At 40.6% G+C, this 15,992-nt stretch overlaps 1 protein-coding gene across 6 annotated transcripts in view; it reads left to right on the top strand.

Moving 5' to 3' along the window:
- LOC121278050 (peroxidasin homolog) overlaps nucleotides 1–15,992 on the top strand; it is a 248,485-nt gene that overhangs the window by 118,877 nt on the left and 113,616 nt on the right. For all 6 annotated transcript variants that reach the window (XM_041188084.1, XM_041188082.1, XM_041188079.1 and 3 more), the window contains exon 3: nucleotides 5,174–5,245. In XM_041188084.1, the coding sequence (XP_041044018.1) occupies nucleotides 5,174–5,245 (72 nt within the window). The remainder of the gene's footprint in view (nucleotides 1–5,173; nucleotides 5,246–15,992) is intronic.

A 15,992-nucleotide genomic window follows, 5' to 3' on the forward strand; every position in this document is an offset into this window, starting at 1 on the left:
AGGTTGAAACCTTCAAAATTTGGAAGAGCTATGAGTTTTAAGTTGCTTTGTTTCCCAATATACCAGAAACTTGCACAATATTTGGTATCTGTTGCATATTTTGTGCACCACTATCTTTACAGTAGAAAATATTTTGTGCTGAAGCACTTGTTTATAACTTCTTGTTGCAAGTAGATTAGGCCTGGTTAGTTTGAATCACACCAGGATAAACAGAAGAGCCCTTATTGTAACTGAAACTTGTTGTATTTAAAAAAGGAAGCTGTTTGCTTGATGGGTTGTGGCATTTTTTTTTCTGTGCTATGTTTACATATTTTGCGTATACAAAACTGACACGAAAGGAGTCTTCTTTCAAACGACATTGGGATAAAAGTACAACTTTACTTGTATTATTACTGCTGATACAAATATCTAAAATAATTATTGGTTAAATGAAAGAGCAACTAGCTCTGGTTAATTTCTTTTAGAATTTCTAGCACTAGATGCAACATGTGCGATGCAACCCATGAAGCAGTAATGAATTGCTCAAAATGTTTAAATTCGCGCACTTCTTCAATTGTAACATGCTAATGTACTTCCCAAAATTAAATCTTGGCTTCAAAGATGAAGGGCTGTTCAGTGCTTCTTAATTGCTGAGATAGAACTGTGTGGTGTTACAAAAACAAAGTTTATAGGATAGTTATGTTTTAGGACTGTCTCTTTAATTTAAAGTAAAATGGAGGAAAAAATGGGAGTCATGACCAGTCCTACATTCTGCTGACAAGAAGCCTGGGTGGTGTGATTGTTAAAGATTTAAGGAGGCTCCAGGTTGTTTTACTGGGAAGTAGGTGAAAGGTGTTCACATTTGTAGACAATGGCAGAAGCATTTGTGCTGACAGTGGATAAACTGTTAGTCTCTAAGGTCCCAGGAAGGTGTTGGGAATATTGGGTTTTAAATGGTTATGCTTTAAACTATCCATTTACTTCCAAGACTGAATAGAGTTGGGTCTAAAGAATAGCTTTTCTTAACAGCATTTCTCACTGGATACCAGGCCTATGTCATTCACATTGCCATGGCGATGGGCTTTGAGAGAGGAACAGGCAATAGAAAGCCATTGAAGTATCAGCTTACAGGGTTTTCTGAAGATATCCCTGAACCTCAGAGATAGGTCATCAAGAATCTGAGAGCAAGAGCAGAGGGAGGCAGCCAGTCTCATGATCCAGCACGCAAGTGGGATCTCCTGCTCAGGTTGAAGAAACCAAGCTCTTCACTTAACCGGACTGGCAGAAAACAACCGAAGGGCAGTGAAAGTCGATACTGGTTGTCATTAATTGTTTGTCTAGAAATTGGTCTTTGATTTAAAAATTGCAATTGCAAATAATTTTAATTACTAGGTGAAGTTTGAAAGCTTCAAGATTTGCAAGAACTGTGAGACTTATCAGTTGTTTTGGTCCCTAATACAACAGGAAGTTGCACAACATTTGGTATCTGTTGCATATTTTTTGCACCACTGCCTTTAGTTCTGAGTTCCTCAGGGTAGTGTCCTCAGCCCAGCCATCTTCAGCTGCTTCATCAATGACTTTCCTTCCATCGTAAGGTCAGAAGTGGAGATGTTTGCTGCTGATTGCACAATGTTCACCATTCACAATGACTCAGATATTGAAACAGCGCATGTCCAAATGCAGCAAGAACTGGATAATACGTAGGATTGAGGCAAGTAACGTTTGTGCCAGACAATGACCATCTCCAACAAGTGAGAATCTAACCATCTCCCATGTTCAATGGCATTACCATCACTGAATCCCCCACTATTGATGATGTTCAATGGCATTACCATCACTGAATCCCCCACTATTGATATCCTGGGGGTTACCATTGACCAGAAACTGAGCTGCACCAGCTATATAAATACCGTGGCTTCAAGAGCAGGTCAGAGGCTGAGAATTCTGTGGCGAGTAACTCATCTCCTGACTCCCCAAAGCCTGCCCACCATCTACAAGGCACAAGTCATGAGTGCGATGGAGTACTCTCCACTTGCCTGGATGAGTGCACTTCCATCAACAACACAAGAAGCTTGCCACCACCCAGGACAAAGCAGCCCACTTGATTGGCACCCCCTCCACCCTTTCAACATTCACTTCCTCCACCACTGACGCAGAGTGGCAGCAGTGTGTGCCATCTATACGATGACTGCAGCAGCTCACCAAGGATCCTTCAATAGCACCTTCCAAGCTTGCAACCTTTACCACCTCAAAAGGACAAGGACAGCAGATACATGGGAATACCACCACCTGTAAGTTCTCCTCTACGCCACACACCATCCTGACTTGGAACTATAGAACTGTCACTGGTTCAAAATCCTGCAATGCCCTTCCTAGCAGCACTGTGGATGTACCTGCACCACATGCCCTGTAGGGGTTCAAGAAGGCAGCTCACCACCACCTTCTCAAAGGCATTTTGGGATGGGCAATAAAAGCCAGCAACATCCACATCTCATGAAAGAGTTTTTAAAAACTAAAGGATTTAAAGGAGGCTGGAAGATTCACCTAGCTTGGCTAGGGGGAGGGATCTCCAAAGTAAACCTCACCATGAAATTCAGTTCAGGAATTAAAAATTATCTGGCTGGAAAGGAATACGAAAGCGAGCCATCAGGAGCTGAGAATAGCTTTGGATGGATTCCTAGAGAATGAAATGTCCATTTAAGGGACTGAGTAAAGTATAACTGCAGAGGGGAATTTTAGGTTTTTTTAAAAATCAAATAGTGAAATATTTATGTAATTTAGCATTTAAGTTGCCTGCTGAAATAGTGTTATGTTAATGTAAGCTTTTAGTTTGTATGTTCCAGTAAAGTCTTCAAACTTGAAATCTTGCTTTGTGATCCCTCCCAGTCTGTCACTGGAAATTTAAATATCTTTCTAAACGTTGTTGGGTGAGAGTGGCACCATAAGCTGCATATCTCCAACTGTGACTACTCGCAGTTATTTGAATGATCTTATACCCAGTTTATATTAATTCGGCTTCAATGCACTGGTTCCCATTACCTTGAGTTGAATCTGCTGCCTTGATGCTGGACTTGGTAACACCCACACATGCGATTCACTATGTGTAACTATGCTTAAGTGCCATTTGTGATTTTTTTTTTCCAATTCTGTTCAAATTTCACCTATGGCTTTGTACATCTAGTTGTAGACCTTCCCCAATATTGGAGAAAGCTATAGACCAGCCTATAGATCAGGGGGGCAGCAGCACAGTTGTAACTTTATAGGACTAGTAACCCATTCGCTCAGATTAATGCTCCAGAGACATCAGTTCAAATTTCACTACTGCAGCTTGGGAATTTAAATTCAATTAATTAAATCTGGAATAAACTGTTAATCACATTAATAATGATCATGAAGCTAACAGACTGTCGTAAAAACCCATTTGGTTATGCCCTTAAGGGGGTGAAACCTGCCATACTTGCCCTGGCCTACATTTGGCACCACACGTACAGCTATGTGGTTGACTCTTAACTTCCCTTTGAAATGGCCTAGCAAGCCATTCAGTTGTGTGAAAATGCAAAAAAGAGCATTGGGTGTACCTATGCCACATGGACTGCAACTGCTCAATAAGGCAGCTCACCACCAACTTCTCGTGAGTAGTTAGGGATGGATAATAAATGCCTGCCAGGCCAACGGCACTCACATTCCAAGAACAAATCTAAAAAAATGTACTAAAAATGGTCAGACTCAGAGTGCCAGACTTGATGGCAGATGAAGTTAGCGGAAGTTAATATGGCTTTGATGACAACTGCATTCTGGTCATGGGCAAGAAGTGAAACCTCTGTCCCAGATGGTTTATATTACTGCATTACCACCTCGAGCACTCATTGGAGGCAATCATGTAGTATAAAAGAATAAAACTATGGGTACAATAGCGTAATCGTTATGTGACTGGACATGTAATCCACCATAATCATTCATTCCATCCATCACTGAAGCAATGTGTACCTTGAAGCAATGTGGGCAGCAGTGTGTACCATATATAAGTTGCACTGCAGCAACTCACCAAGGCTGCTTCAACAACATATTTCAAATCTGCGACTTGTACCACCCAGAAGGAGAAGGGGAGTAAACATATGAGAAGACGAGCACCTGCAATTTCCCTTTCAATTCACACCATCCTGAATCAAAACTATATTGCTGTTCCATCATAGCTGCTGCTTAATTGATTGGCACCCCCTTAAACATTCACACCCTTCATCACTGGTGCATAATGTGTGCAGCATTTCATTAAGGCTCCTTCAATAGCACCTTCCAAACCATAATCTGTACCATCCAGAAGCACAAAGGGAACACTGCCGTCTGCATGTTCCCTCCCTGACTTGGAACTATATCTTTGCTCCTTCGCTGTCAATGGATCAAAATTCTGGAACTCCCTTCTTGACAGCATTGTGGGTGCACCTGCACCAGATGGGCTGCAGCAGATCACAAATGCAGCCTGCCACCACCTTAAAGGGAGTTAGGGATAAGCAACAAATCCTGGCTTTGCCGGTGATGCACATAAGCCCAAATCTTAACATGGCAATTTGAATTCAGTTTGTTTAAAGTGGCCAGTTTTTACTTGCCTTTTCATCAGTAAGAGACCAAGTTGTTGTTCTCCCTGCCACCACTCCCAACCCCAAAATAAACATCTTAAGTACTTTAAGAGTCATGCATTTTTAAGCAAAATGAGTGGTTCACCTGAGCCTCAACTGTTGTCAGAACGTAAATAGGAATAGGAGTAGACCAGTCGGCCCCTCGAGCCTGCTCCTCCACTTAATAAGATCATGGCTGATCTTTTAAATTCCACCAGCTAGTGTGGTGGATTTGAACCCATGACCCCAGGCATTAGCTTGGGCTTCTGGATTATTAGTCTGGTGGCATTACCACTAAGCCATTCAGTGACAAGTTGACTGTTATCATTTTAATTCTATAAAGCTATGACAAAGTGTTGGTTCTAAAATTATAAAGAGCACCAGTGAGTATTTTAGTGTTCCACACTGATTTCTTCATAGGAGATTCTGACAGCGTAAATTAGATAAAAGCAGTATTTCTAAAGTAGATGTGTGTACCAGTTTTGGGGCGAAAAGCCAAATGAACACGTAATATAGTTTAAAAGAAGTAAAGTTACTTTCATATTCTTTTGGCTTGTAACACATTTTTCTTACTTTTCCAGACTGTTAAACAACAACCAAATTAGGAGAATTCCTAGGGGTGCATTTGAAGATCTGGAGAACTTAAAATATCTGTGAGTAAATCACTTCAGTGTTTGAATTAATGGTCAGTTGAACTGCTATAGAATTTTGAGCAAATATGTGTTCAGTTCTTGTTTCCTTTTTCTCTTGTCAAGTTCCCAATAATGCCTGAAGTCAAAGAATCAAAAATAATTCTAGGTGATTGCTGAGCACTGCCTTGCAGGGCAGTTGTTTTTTGGAGCCTATGTGTGCCTAGTATGAAGATACACAGGAAAGTTTACATTTTATAGAAGTGGACATGTGTATTTAACCTTTGCATTTTGTGTTAGTGGTGAGCACCACCAGCTGAACACACCCTCTATGCATCTTTTTGGTTTACAGCTGTTACTGGTGGAGAGGCCAGCCCGGATTGAGTTGGTTTCTTGGTGTTATGCTTTCTTTCTGTGTGAAGACTCTCCTGAACATGATCCATTTTAAGACTTTGTTTTAGTGTGAGAAATCAGACTTAATAAATGTTTTTTGGTGCTGCAAACAAGGAAGCAAAGAAAAGATTTGTTTGTCTAATTTACAGCAGATTTTATAAGGGTAAAATAAAAGTTGGTGATTTGCTATTTTGAAAATCTCTTTTTTTTGCTGCTGATCAGTTTACTCATGGGTGCACTATTTTGGGGATTGCCAATGAAAATACTGTCTGGATGGCAAGCTTTTTTTAATTGGATGAAAAATATATAAAGGATTTGAGCACATCATGCGTGGAACATCATTATTAATCTTTACTTCTGGACTTTCAACTAAGCAACAAAATGCTACTTTTTTTCCCATGCCAACTGGGTATTTTTTCAAGGTTGCTTTAACTTCCAAAATGAAAGGTAGGAGTGAGAAAGCTGAAGGAGAAGAGTAAAGTAAAATACGTTAAATTTAAAATGTTTAAAACATAGAGTGGGAAAGAATTTGATGAAAAAAAAACATAATTTAAAATAAAAATACAAAGGAAGAGTAAAAGAAATTTGGAGTGAGCACGAGCGAAGGATGTACAATTTTTAGTTTGTGGTTGATTGTGTTTTTGGTTTATGGTAATCTGTACGGTAAGGTTTTATTAGTTGTAGTAAGGTTTTGCAGTGTTAACTTATTAATTATAAATTAAGAAAAGTAAATTAACACATAATAAAGATGGCAAGTAAGGTGTTGCAACTGCAGAATGTGGCAACTCCTGGACGCTGGTGTGATCCAGGGCAAACTCGTCTGTAGTAAGTGCCTGTACCTTGAGGAGCTTCGGCTCAGAGCCTGGAGGTTGAGCTGCAGATACTGCGGCACCTCAGAGGGAGAAGGTTATCTGGACACATTGTACCAGGAGGCAGAAACACCACCTTAGGATAGGGTCTTTTGATTTGGTCAATGGTCAAAGACAGAAGGGTGTGACTGAGAGTGCAGAAGGTATGGCGACCCAAAAGGTAGAAGTGGAGAAGCCTCAGCCTTTGCATTTGCCTAACAGGTTTGAGGTACTGCAACCTGTATGGATAAAAGTGAGGGCTACAGGGTGGATGAGTGAATTGACCAAGGCACCATGGTATAGGAAGTTATTCAAGTTGGAGGGGTAAATAGGAATGTAGTGATAGTAGGGGACTGTAGAGTCAGGGGACAGAGTTCTCTGCAGCTGACAGCAAGAATCCAGAAGGCTGTATCGCCTGCCCCGGGGTTTGGGAATCTCTGGGCTGAAGAGGAATTTGCAGTGGCAGGGGGAAGATCCAGTGGTTGTGGTCCAAGTAGGTACTAATAGGGAGGACTAGGGAATATGAGCAGCTAGGGCCTAAATTATAAAGCAGAACCTCAAAGGGTAATAATCTGTGGGTCATAACCTGAGCCATGAGCAATTTGGAGTAGATTAAATAACGTTAGGGGATTGAATGCTTGGCTCAAAAATTGGTGTGGAAGAAATGGGTTCCAATTCATGAGGCACAGGCGCTAGTACTGGGAAAAGTTGAAGCTGTACCGTTGGGGTGGTCTACACCTGAACCATGCTGGGACCAGTGTTCTGGCGAGTTATACAACTAGGTTGGTAGGGTGGACTTTAAACTAAATAGTGGGGTCAAGGGATCAAGTGTAGGAAGATGTTGATTAATTAGAGAGAAGACAAGGCAAGAGAGCGAGGTAGCAGTAAGAGAAGTGACAATCAAGTATGGCAGGAAGGGACGGTGCACGCAAACTTGAGTGCACCAGCAGATAAGGCCAGAGATTGAAAAAACAGTAAAAAGATGGAGTTAAAGGCTCTGTATTGAATGCACGTAGTATTTGAATTGACATCGCGAATAGAAATAAATATGTATGACCTAATACAGAGACATGGCTGCAAGATGATGAAGGCTGGGACCTGAATATTCAAGGGCACAACATTTCGGAAAGACAAAGCTAGGAAAAGGTAGGGGTTAGGGTAGCTCTGTTAATTAAGGATGACAGTTGTAAAATAGAGAGAGATGACCTTTGTTCTAAAGATCAGGATGTGGAATCAGTTTGGGGAGAAAAAGAAATAGTAACGGTAGGAAGTCTCTTGTGGGAGTAGTTTATAGGCCCCCTAATGGTAATCGCACTGTTGGATGGAGTACAGGAAGAAATAATGGGGCTTATGAAAAAAGTATGGTGATAATCATGGTTGATTTTAGTCTACATGTAGATTGGGCGATTGGCAACGGTAGCCTGGAAGATACCAGATTGGCAGTGGAAGCCTGGAAAATGAGTTCATGAGTGTTTTCCGGAAAATTTCTTAGAGCAGCACGCACTAGAGCCAACTGGAGATGGACTACACTAGATCTGGTAACGTGTGATGAGACAGGATTAATTAATGACCTCTTAGTAAAGACACCCCTAGGTAGCAGTGATCGTAACATGATTGAATTTTGCATTCGGTTCGAGGGAGAAAAAAGTGGGTCTAAGACCAGTGTTTTGAATTTAAATAAGGGCCATTATGAGGCTATGAAGACAGAGCCTGCTAAAGTGAACTGCAAAATTAGGTTAAGGGATAAATCAGTAAGGATGCAGTAGCAAACATTTAAGGAGATATTTCGTAACACTGAGAAAGAAAGTGAGAAAGAAAGACTCTCGGAGAAGGACATACCATCTGTGGCTAACTAAGGAAGTTAAAGACAGTGTCAAATTGAAAGATGAAACATAAAATTCTGCGAAGGTTACTGGCAGGTTAGAAGATTAGATGGAATGTAAAAAAACAGCAAAGAATTACTAAAAATAAAAAGTATTAAGGAGGGAGAAATTAGGGTACGAGAGAAAGCTAGCTAGAAATGTAAAAAGTTAGTTCCTACAGGTTTTTTTAAAAAAAGAGTAATTAAAGTGAACATTGGTCCTCTACATGGTGAGTCTGGAATTAATAATGGAAAATAAGGAAATAGCAGATGAATTAAATGGATATCTGCACCTGTCTTCACCACAGAGGATACAATAACACCCAGAAGTAAGTGTGCATCAGAGGTGAAAGGGAGGGAGGGACTTAAAACAATTGCAATCACTACATTGGCAGAAAAAATAAAAAATCGGCACATTATGTAAATGGAGCGAGATTGCAGAGCTCTGAGGTACAGGGGGATTTGGGTGTCATTGTACATGAATCACAAAAAGTTAGTATGCAGGTACAGCAAGTGATTAGGAAAGCAATGGAGTGCTGTTTATTGCAAGGGGAATGGAATATAAAAGTAGGGATGTTTTGCAACACATTTGGAGTCTCCTTATTTAAGAAAGGACATAGTTGCATTAGAAACAGTTCAGAAGGTTCATTTAACTGATCCCTGGAATGAAGGTGTAATCTAACGGCGAAATATTGGGCCTGTATCCATTGGAGCTTGGAAGAATGAGAGGCAATCTTATTGAAACATATAAGATCCTGAGGGGACTTCACAAGGCGATTGCTAAAAGAATGTGAGAGAGAGACTAGAACTAGGCAACACAGCGGTCTCCCATTTAAGATGGATAGGAGGAGAAACTTTTTCCCTGAGGGTCATGAGTCTTTTGAACTCTTTTCTCCACAGAGCGGTGGAGGCTGGGTCATTGAATATTTTTAAGGCTGAGTTACATTGGCTCCTTTGTCAATCAAAAGTCTATAAGTGTCTAGGGGGTAGGAAGAAAAGTAGAATTGAGGCCCCACTAAGATTGGCCATGATCTTATTGAATGGTAGAGCAGCCTCGAGGGGCTAAATGGTCACTGCCTCCTAGTTTCATATGTTCCCATTAATATTTTAATCATTCTACTTCTGATGTAGGAGTATTTTCATTACTGCAATTATTTTTTCAGTGCCTCTGTGCTTATAATTTGAAAATTCCATCAGCATCGGTTGAGGGGAATTTTCTGAGATTAAAACTATTTATCATTCTGAAGAGCAGCGTGTTCTTTTTCATTGCTCGACAGCCAACTTCCTTATTGTCTCTGTTAGAGGTGGTGATTCATGCTGAGTTATGACTCCAGCACAAACAGCCCTCCTGTGCATTGCCCAGATGGTCTATCACCATACCTAACATTTTGACGGAATGCAGGGCATTTCAGTTTAAGCCAAGATTCATGTGCATGCTTTCCAGGAGGAGAGAATGCATTGCAACTAAGAGTAGTAATTCTGGCTTGCCTATTTTAAATTATTTCCCCCAACTCACCCTCCCATCCTCTCCTTCACCTTAGGCTTTTTCATTGCTCCAACAGCTACTCTGGCTATGATCAGCTAACTCAGCTCAAGAATGAAATCAAGCATATTGTTTGTATGGCTCAATGTCACATTACATTGAGGCTTTGGAGAGCAATGTGTGCAACTTATACCAATTTCTTAAAAATAAGACGAACACGTACCATTTCGGCCTCAAAAGTGAGAATAGCAGAGGTGTTGATGTCATTATGCAGCAGATGATGTACTGGGTACAAGATTTTAGCTGTGTGAGCAGCTGTCTAATTAAGTGATAAAACTGCTGAACTTGAAGGAAAACGAGGTCAAACAGCATTAGGGCTGCGTTAATTTGTGAAATTTGTCAGCTTATTTCCTTTGCACAAGTTTTAAATGTGAGAATTATGGTTTTGTTTAGATGTCTGTGCACTCTGATTTTGTATTTTTATTGCTTTGCGTAAGGGAATTCACAGAAAGAGAACCTGGTAAATTTTGAGAATTATCAGTTTTTTTGAAAGAACCATTTTTTGTTTCTTGCTCATGCTAGAATTGCTATCACTGAATGTAGGCAGAATTAAAGATTCCGTAATGCAAAAGGACAAGAGCTGCTCTAAATTGATGGGTGAATGCAGATCATGTAGACCAGTTCACAGGGCAATGCCGTATCAAAAATAAGAAGAATCAAGAAGATCCTTCACGCTTAATGAATTGGACGTTTTGCTTGGCTGACATATTGGCAGGAAACAGGATATATTATTGGCATTTAACAATTCATACCACTGTAAGCTGCATTTAATATCAACTTCATATTAACTAATAGCTTTGGGTTTTAATGCACTAAGCTGTTCAATTCATAATGAATGATGCCCCAGAGTTTGCAGTTACCAGCGAAGCAAGTTGATTGTCATTGAGCTTGAAGAAAGCCTTGCTGAGAGATGTAGTGATCTCTGTGACAAGAGCTTTTACCTTTCTTGTGTGCAACTGATTGCAGTGTTCTTTAATGGGGATTTTCAATGTGGAGCAACAGTGAACTTATCAAGCTGTTCATGCAGCCAATCACATCAAAGAATTCTCAGAGCTAGTCAAACAGGAAATGGAAAGCACTAAATTCAAATTGCTTTTAAAAAAAATTACATAGAGCAGTTTAAAGATTGGGGCAAACACATGGTGTCAAGGTATAAGCCGAAATACAAAAAAAAATCTTTAAGAAGAATTAGTATTTAATTATAATGGAGACATTTAACAAACCTCCACAAATATCATCCTATGAAAAAAGTAAGTTTTTGTTCAGCAATAGTTATTGCTCAGATTGCTGTTTAAAAACTCTGAATGAACAAGGTGTAGCTTTTTATGGAATTTGTAACACTGATGTGAGAGTAGGAACTGGGAAGTTCTCACCGCATCAACTGATTGCTGGCTCTGCTGAGCATGGTCCACAGTGCAGCCTATGGTGGAACTGAGTGACTGACTGCAGCTTCAGGGTTTCAGTGTTCACCTGCCCATGTGCTAAATTCTGAAGTTGTGGTCAGTTTTAAAGGGAAATGACAGCACACGCTGACAGTTTGCTGTCAAAACCAGAGCAAAATCTGGACAGTTATTTGTTTCAAGTTTAATACGTAAAGCCAAAATGTGAAGTGGTGTGTAGCATTTTTTTCCAACGTAACTGATTATAAGCCTTTAATGCAATAAAGGTATAAGTTTGCTGCCAAATAAACTTTGCAGAAAATGGTTGCATACCATATTAATGTGTTTTTCTTTTCATTTGGGTCAAGTTGAATTGCTGAGTGACTAAATAGAATGAGCTAAGAATTTTTAAACTGACTACTAATATATGGAGCTGTGAGCAATCCTAATTAAAATATAGTTTCCTACTAGTTTCAAACCATTGTAGTGTACAGCAGTTTTACAAACTTGCCTGAAATGGCATCCATGAGAACTGGTTTAGTAGATTAAACTGTCGTTCTTTTCTAAGGGTTCAAGCATACTTGTATAGATTTATTGTGCCATGCATTATATGCATTCGTAATGATCCAAATCTAGTTTTTGAAAAATCTTCACGAACAGAACATTTAGCAAATGTTTTTCATACCTGTTCTCCAAAGTAAATAGTCACCTGGTATTTCACGACATCATCACCCATAGCATATCTTTTCGTATGTCAGGTCTCCCTCCTTAACTCATGCATTTCAGTAACGTTCCAGTGGTCTTCTGTTCCCAAACAATTTTGTCAGACACACAGTACACTTATGTAGCCAGTGTATATTATGGGAATGCATTTCCTGTCTTGAATAGTTGCAGCTGATTCCTGTTGCCCTCTGATTAGGGTTGTTCAAGTTCTGGTTGAACTTCAGGAAAACCAATGAAAACTCTAGTTGAATAGCTAAAGCTTCAAAAGCCCATGTCATAAAATGAAGACCTACCATTTCTGCATTTTAACGTTAGTATAGAGTGAGTAATATCAGACATAATGTTCTGAGCTGTCTTTATTTAACAGGCCCAAGTTAGGTTAGCTGTTCCACTGCCTCCTTTCAGCATTCCATATTTGACTCTCTCTGTGAGGATTCAGGATTGACAATTAATAGAAGCGGCCAATTTGGATACTGAACTGTACTCTTGTGACAGAACAGTCTACATATATTAGAAAAGTACCAGAGAAGCTGGCATTACTCTCCTTAAAGCAGCAAAGGTTAAGAGGAGCTTTGATAGTAAAGTTTTGAAGGGCTTTGATAGAGAAAATAAGGGCAAACTGTTTCCAGTGGCTGAATAGTTAGTAACCGAAGGACATGGATTTAGTGATTGGTAAAAAAAAACCAGAGCGGCATGTGGAAACATTGGGCTATTACTTCAGAGTTCCCCAGTGCCGGATTGGGGAGTACCCCAATGATGTGCTGGGGAATCCCTCTTGGAGCTTCACAGGTAAGGGTTTGCATGGCAATTGCCCAGAAATGCAAAATTCCTCTGGGCAATTGCCCTGTGTTGGGAACCATCCAAAAATGTGATTTCAATCGCAAACTTTGGATGGTTCCGGCTGTGTTATGCAAATAGTTACCCAGAAAAGGTTATAAGAATTAAAACCTCTTCTAACTTCTGGGCAGTTATTATAAAGACCCAGACCAATACCTTCTCCCCACCCCTGGCAACCCATCCATGGAATTCACCAGACCAGCACTCCCCCCACGCACGACACTCCCCCTACCCAAACCACCCCCCCCAAAACCTATCCATTTACCGTAAACATTTTCCTTCTCCCTGGCCTGTCAATTTCAGTGGGACCTTTAACTTACCTGATCTGCGGCAACCAGGGGCCATTTAACAAAAAAGGGTGGTGTGTCCTCCTTCAACCTGACTCTATGATGCTGGGCCTTGAGGACCGCTGTGCTGCCTGGATCTCGCCCGACCTGGGTCGGGAGGTTGGGTGAGACAGGCGCGGAAGAAATTTAGTATAAGTAATTGGACATGGAGTGGCAATCTCATGCTGATTGCCACTCTGAGGAAGTTCTGTCCCATTGTTTTGTTTCGATCTGTAATGCACTTCCTGAGACGGTGGTGGGGGCAGATTCATTCGTAACTTTCAAAAGGCAATTGGATAAAATACTTGAAGGGGACAAAAAGGGAAAGAGCAGGAGGAGTTGGATTAATTAGATCGCTCTGCTAAAAAGTGGGTACAGATGTGATGGGCTGAATGGCTTTCTTCTGTGCTATATCGTTCTATGGTTCTATACTCTGTCAGAATAAAAGCATGTAAGATGTAAAAGGCAGAGTGGACCATTTAGTCCCTTGAGCCTGTCAATGCAATTCAAGAAGATCATGGCTGATCTAGTTGTGGCTTTGAGTCCACTTTCCTGCCTCCCATAAGCTTTGACTCCCTTGTCAATCAAAATTCTGTCTAACTCAGCCTTGAAAATATTCATTGATCTTGCCTCCACTGCTCTGTGGAGTAGAGAATTCCAAAGCTTAATGACCCGCTGACAGAAGAAATTCTTCCTTGCTTCCCCCTTGAATAGAAAATTCCTTATTTTTAAACTGTGTCCTTAGCGCTAGTTTCCCCCACAAGAGGAAACAACCCCTCAGCATCTACCCTGTCAAACCTCTCAGAATCTAATGTTTCAGTAAGATCACCTCCCATTCTTCTGAACTCCAATGAGTATAGGCCCAACTTGCTCAACCTTTCCTTAAAAGGCAACCCCTTCATTCCCAGGAATCAGCCTAGTGAAACCTCTCCTAACTGCCTCCAATACAAGTATATCTCTCCTTAAATAAGGGGACCAAAACTCTATACGGTACTTTTGGTGTCGTCTCATCAATGTCCTTGGTTGTAGCAAGGCTTCCCTATTATTATACTCCAGCCCGCTTGTGTGAAAAGCTAATATTCCATTTGCCTTCATAATTTCTTGCTGTACCTACATGCTAGCATGCTAACTTGTTGTGATTCACGTACAAGGACACCTAACCCTCTTGGTACCGTAGCATTCTGCAGTCTCTTCATTTAAATAATATTCTGCTTTTCCATTCTTCTCGACAAAGTGGACAACCTCACATTTTCCCACGTTATACTCCATCTACCAAATTTTTGTTCACTCAAGCTTTTGCTCACTCACTTAACCCATCTATCCCTTAGCAGACTGTGTATTTTTCCTCATAACTTGCTCTCCTACCTATCTTTATATCATCAGCAAATTTGGCTACAATGCAGTCGGTTCCTTCATTCAAATCATTAACAGATCGTAAATATTTGAGGCCCCAGCACTGATCCCTGTAGCACTCCATTAGTTACAGTTTGCTAACATGAACATGATCCATTTATTCTGACTCTGTTTCCTGTTAGTTAACCAATCCTCAGCAACACTTCCTCCAAATCCAGCAACTTACCACAATATCCCCAAAAACATTGCATAGTATTTCAAACACTTCGCAACATTCTAAGATATTCAAATTTACTTAACCTGCAAGTTGGGTGCCTGGCCCTTAAAGTAGCGCTGGTGCACCATCCATTTTGCAGCTCAACACTTCTTTTTTTTCACAGGGTGATGTGTGAACTTGGTCGATGGACCTGCCTAGTCCAAATTGGGAACTTCGGTTTCTCATCAGGCGGGGGATGCACGACACCAGGATAGCATTGATTCAGTTGCTTCCAGTGCACAAGTGGCACTTAATGCATATGCCCTCTTCAAGAGGGTACACTGTGTGGGTTGCACCAGAAGCAGCTGACAGTGCAGTGCCATGCACACCCCTTGGGGCATGAAGCTTAGTAGCAACACCTGATGTTCAGTGGAACAAACTATCAGTGTTCCTAGGTTTACTTCTGAAGATGTTCACAAGCCTTGTTTGTACTAATTGTTGTTTAATTCTTTCTTTGTATCTGAGTAGTTGATATGGGTGCTGTTTTGACCAGGGTGGCAATGGGTTAATCACTGGCACCTTGCATTCTAGTTGTTTTCTTTGATCAGTGCCCAGTTTATCATGTTTTAACTTGGGTAGCAGTGTACATAAATAAATGTCTTATTACTCTCTGTAAGTAGAAATTTAAACTGTAGGGTTAATTCCATGATCCTGTGTTCCCCAGCTGTAAAGCTGCATTTGACAGGAGCACCAGATGGAAATGGGACTGCAGCATGTAGCTTTGGTCCTCTAAGCCAAGTACCCTTCGGGCAAAGCATTCCACAGACCACAGGAATCAAAGAATTAGTCTGGTTGCCTGCAGTCGTTTTGCTCTTTCTTGGGTCTTAGCACAACAACTATTCTTGCTCATCTTTCTCCTCCTTGAAGTCCATTCATCCTCTTGAGTCTTCAGCCTTTCCTCAATGTTGAGCTCCCCAGTTAAACAGATACTCATCTGCATTGCAAGTTTTCACTTGACCTGAGCTCTGTTTTGACAGAAATCTCAGAACCCATTTGTTTGTTTCCTCAGTGAGGAATTATTCTGTTTACTAGTCATTTTCTTATCATGGCCTCATGGTAGTGATGAAGCACTGGCCCAACAACAAATAACAAGCAAAATACTATTGAGCAAGGTTTTACTTCATCTATCTTCCCATATCAAAATTTAACAATATGGGAACACAGCCAATGCTTTAGTTCAGAACCCTCTTAAGGTTGCTTTGGTGACTGGAAGTGCTTATCTAAAATATTTCCACATGTGGTTTGATATACC

This window comes from Carcharodon carcharias, chromosome 5 (assembly GCF_017639515.1).
Source record: "Carcharodon carcharias isolate sCarCar2 chromosome 5, sCarCar2.pri, whole genome shotgun sequence".
Lineage (NCBI taxonomy): Eukaryota > Metazoa > Chordata > Chondrichthyes > Lamniformes > Lamnidae > Carcharodon > Carcharodon carcharias.